This window comes from Dipodomys ordii, unplaced genomic scaffold (genome assembly GCF_000151885.1).
Source record: "Dipodomys ordii isolate 6190 unplaced genomic scaffold, Dord_2.0 Scaffold12158, whole genome shotgun sequence".
NCBI lineage: Eukaryota > Metazoa > Chordata > Mammalia > Rodentia > Heteromyidae > Dipodomys > Dipodomys ordii.
In genome coordinates, this window is record NW_012279370.1 from 33 (window position 1) to 3,751 (window position 3,719).

General features: G+C 44.2%; 1 protein-coding gene across 1 annotated transcript; it reads left to right on the forward strand.

Moving 5' to 3' along the window:
* Positions 1–403: 403 nt before the first annotated feature.
* Clp1 (cleavage and polyadenylation factor I subunit 1) lies at positions 404–3,149 on the forward strand. Its single transcript, XM_013037369.1, has 2 exons — positions 404–1,055; positions 2,168–3,149. The coding sequence occupies exons 1-2, from the start codon at positions 450–452 to the stop codon at positions 2,837–2,839; spliced, it is 1,278 nt and encodes a 425-aa protein (XP_012892823.1). The 5' UTR covers positions 404–449; the 3' UTR covers positions 2,840–3,149.
* Positions 3,150–3,719: the final 570 nt, after the last annotated feature.

A 3,719-nucleotide genomic window follows, 5' to 3' on the forward strand; every position in this document is an offset into this window, starting at 1 on the left:
AGCATTGCAGCCTCCTCCTTTGTTTACCCTTCACATCCCTTCCCAGCCTCCCCCCACCCCCCCAATTGTCCTTTTCTTAACTAAGAGTTGGTGAGTGAACATCAGTTGCCTTTTCTCTAGCTGCGTATGTCCACAACGTGATGGGGTCATAAAGATGTGATAATCAAGTTTCCCATTAATCTAGGGTTTTTCCATATTTACTCGGTATTTACTGAGGTGCCTACAGTCAGTTTTTCAAGTGCTATTCTAGGAACTGGTGATACCGTAGAAAACAAGAAATGTCTGACCCCTTCTAGTGGAGACAGTAAGTATGTAGTCAGACAGCTGGTAATAAGCAGAAAGAAAATGTTAAGGGAAAGCATCCATTGGGACATTTTGAGCAGTGGCCTCACTTTTGTTCTCTTTTGATCTGTTGTTTGTGTTCTAGACACAGTAGCCGCATAGGAAAGATGGGAGAAGAATCGAATGATGATAAGAAGCCAACGACTAAATTTGAACTGGAGCGAGAAACAGAACTTCGCTTTGAGGTGGAGGCATCTCAGTCAGTTCAATTGGAGTTGTTGGTGGGCATGGCAGAGATCTTTGGCACAGAGCTGACCCGAAACAAGAAATTTACTTTTGATGCTGGTGCCAAGGTGGCAGTTTTCACTTGGCATGGCTGTTCTCTGCAGTTGAGTGGTCGCACGGAGGTGGCGTATGTCTCTAAGGACACTCCTATGTTGCTTTACCTCAACACTCACACAGCCTTGGAGCAGATGCGGAGGCAGGCGGAAAAGGAAGAGGAACGAGGCCCACGAGTGATGGTGGTGGGCCCCACCGATGTGGGCAAGTCTACAGTTTGCCGCCTGCTGCTCAACTATGCAGTGCGTCTGGGGCGTCGCCCTACTTATGTGGAGCTGGATGTAGGCCAGGGCTCTGTGTCCATCCCTGGTACCATGGGGGCCCTTTACATTGAGCGGCCAGCAGATGTTGAAGAAGGTTTCTCCATCCAGGCCCCTCTGGTCTATCATTTTGGCTCCACTACTCCTGGCACCAACATCAAGCTTTATAACAAGGTGAGAGTTAAGCCAAGGCTCAGGGTGGCTAATCAGGATAGGATGCTTAAACTGCAGACACAGGTTTAAACTGCAAATACAGGCTCAGAGGGCCACTCTGAGGCCTTATTCTAAGCAATTTATTAAATGTCTATATAGGATGTCAAACAGGAAGCAGAAACAACGTAAGATTAAATCCACTCTCTATTGTGTGAAAACCACAGGCATTAAAAATACCATTTTTCTGTGGTGGCATGGTACCTGTAATCCCATCTAAAGGGAAGCCGAGATGAGAGGATCATGAGTTGGAGGCCACCTGCAGCTATATAGCAAGACATGCCTTAAAAAAAAAAAAATCAAGGCTGCTGGATGTTGGTGGCTCACACCTGTAATCCTAGCAACTCAGCAGGCTGAGATCTGAGGATTGAGGTTCAAAGCCAGCCTCGGAAGAAAAGTCCATGAGACTTAATCTCCAGTAAACAAAGAAAAAGCTGCAAGGGGTAGAGGAGCACTAGTCCTGAATAAAAAGAAGCTTAGGAATAGCATCCAGGCCCTCAGTTCAAGCCTTATACTGACCCCCTGTTTGCCTCCCTACCCCCCCCCCAAAAAAAAAGGGTAAACAAGGCACCAGTGGTTCATGCCTGTAATCCTAGCTACTTAGGAGGATGAGATCTGAGGATCATGGTTCAAAGCCAGTCCAAGTAGGAAAGTCGGTGAGACTAATCTCGAATTAACCACCAGAAATCCAGACGTGGCCCTGTGGTTCAAGTAGTGGAGCACTAGCCTTGAGCTCTGAGGAGCTCAGGGACAGTGCCCAGGGCCCAGAGCTCAAGCCCCACGACTGACAAATTTTTTTTAAAAGGCTAAACAAAATGAAAGAACACCTACAAAAAATAATTTTTGGTTAATTGAATGCTCAGGCAGGAACATTGAGAAGTTGAAGACAGGTGGGCTTATATAGTGAAACTTATAAAAGCAAACAAAATACATGGGCTGAGTCTGAAGAGTATTTATCTATGTGAGGCTCTGGGTTAGATCCCCAACTCTGCATAAAAACTTACTTTTCTTGTACCCAATACCCTTTATATGAAATCATCTTATTTCATTTTGTGGTTCTCATCATTCTTTTTCAGATTACATCACGCTTAGCAGATGTGTTCAACCAAAGGTGTGAAGTGAACCGAAGGGCATCTGTGAGTGGCTGTGTCATTAATACCTGTGGCTGGGTCAAGGGCTCTGGTTACCAGGCCTTGGTGCATGCAGCTTCAGCTTTTGAAGTGGATGTGGTTGTGGTTCTGGATCAAGAACGACTGTACAATGAACTGAAACGGGACCTGCCTCACTTCGTACGCACCGTACTGCTCCCTAAATCTGGGGGTGTGGTAGAACGCTCCAAGGACTTCAGGCGGGAATGTAGGGATGAACGTATCCGCGAGTATTTCTACGGATTCCGGGGCTGTTTTTATCCTCATGCCTTTAATGTCAAATTTTCAGATGTGAAAATTTATAAAGTGGGGGCACCCACCATTCCAGACTCCTGTTTACCTTTAGGCATGTCTCAGGAAGACAACCAGCTCAAGCTGGTACCTGTTACACCTGGCCGAGATATGGTGCACCATCTACTGAGTGTTAGCACTGCTGAGGGCACAGAAGAGAACCTTTCTGAGACAAGTGTGGCTGGCTTCATTGTGGTGACGAGCGTGGATCTGGAGCATCAGGTGTTTACTGTCCTGTCTCCAGCCCCCCGCCCACTGCCAAAGAACTTCCTCCTTATCATGGATATCCGATTCATGGATCTCAAGTAGAAATCAGCACAAAGCCTTGTATTCCAGGGCATAGAGATCTTCTAGCCATCACCAAGAGCAGATGGACTGAGATGATGATCTGAGAGACCAGCTGACTAGAAAACTGGATTCACTTACTATTTTCTTAGATTACTTAGGTTGTTACTTTGAACACTGGAGATCTCCATTTTTTTCTCTGCTACCATATGGATATATATATATATATATTTTTTATCATTTTATAACCTACATATAGGACTTGCTGATTCATTTATCCAGGATGAAAGTGAATTAAATGGACTCCCTCCAATAAATTTGCAACTTAAAAATATTTTAATATATGGTTGTCATGTTAGTTGGTATAATTTTAAAATGTTTAATTCTTCCCCTAAATAATATGCAAATCCTATGATTTATTGCTAAAAATCCTTAAGGGAGGGGAATGCCAAGCTTCTACTTATGAGCCAAGTGAGTTTTCATGATTGTTCCTTTTTGCTGTGCCCTTGGGTGATAAATCATTACAGTGCCAGGGTTAATAAGAGGAGTTAAGGATAATCTTGGGATGAGTTTAAGATCTAGTTTCCTCCCTGTTGCATTATCTTTCCAAGTCCTAAGTCAAAGTGTATCTAAAACCTTTAGGTGGCTTATAAGAAAAGAAATTGAAGAGGAAATATAAAGAGCTGAAGCTTTAGCTGTAGTTCAGTGGCAAAATGCTTTTGGCTAGCATGCTCAAGGCCCAGGGTTTCCTCCCTTGCCCCCACCCCCCCAATATAAATATCTAATACATATTAAATGTCATTCCCTTTTTATTGTGTATGGTATGGGGTTTGAACTCAAGGCTTTCAGGCTGCTTGTCTTGCTTGGTTGGCACTCTAGCATTTTAGCCATACTCCTACTCTGG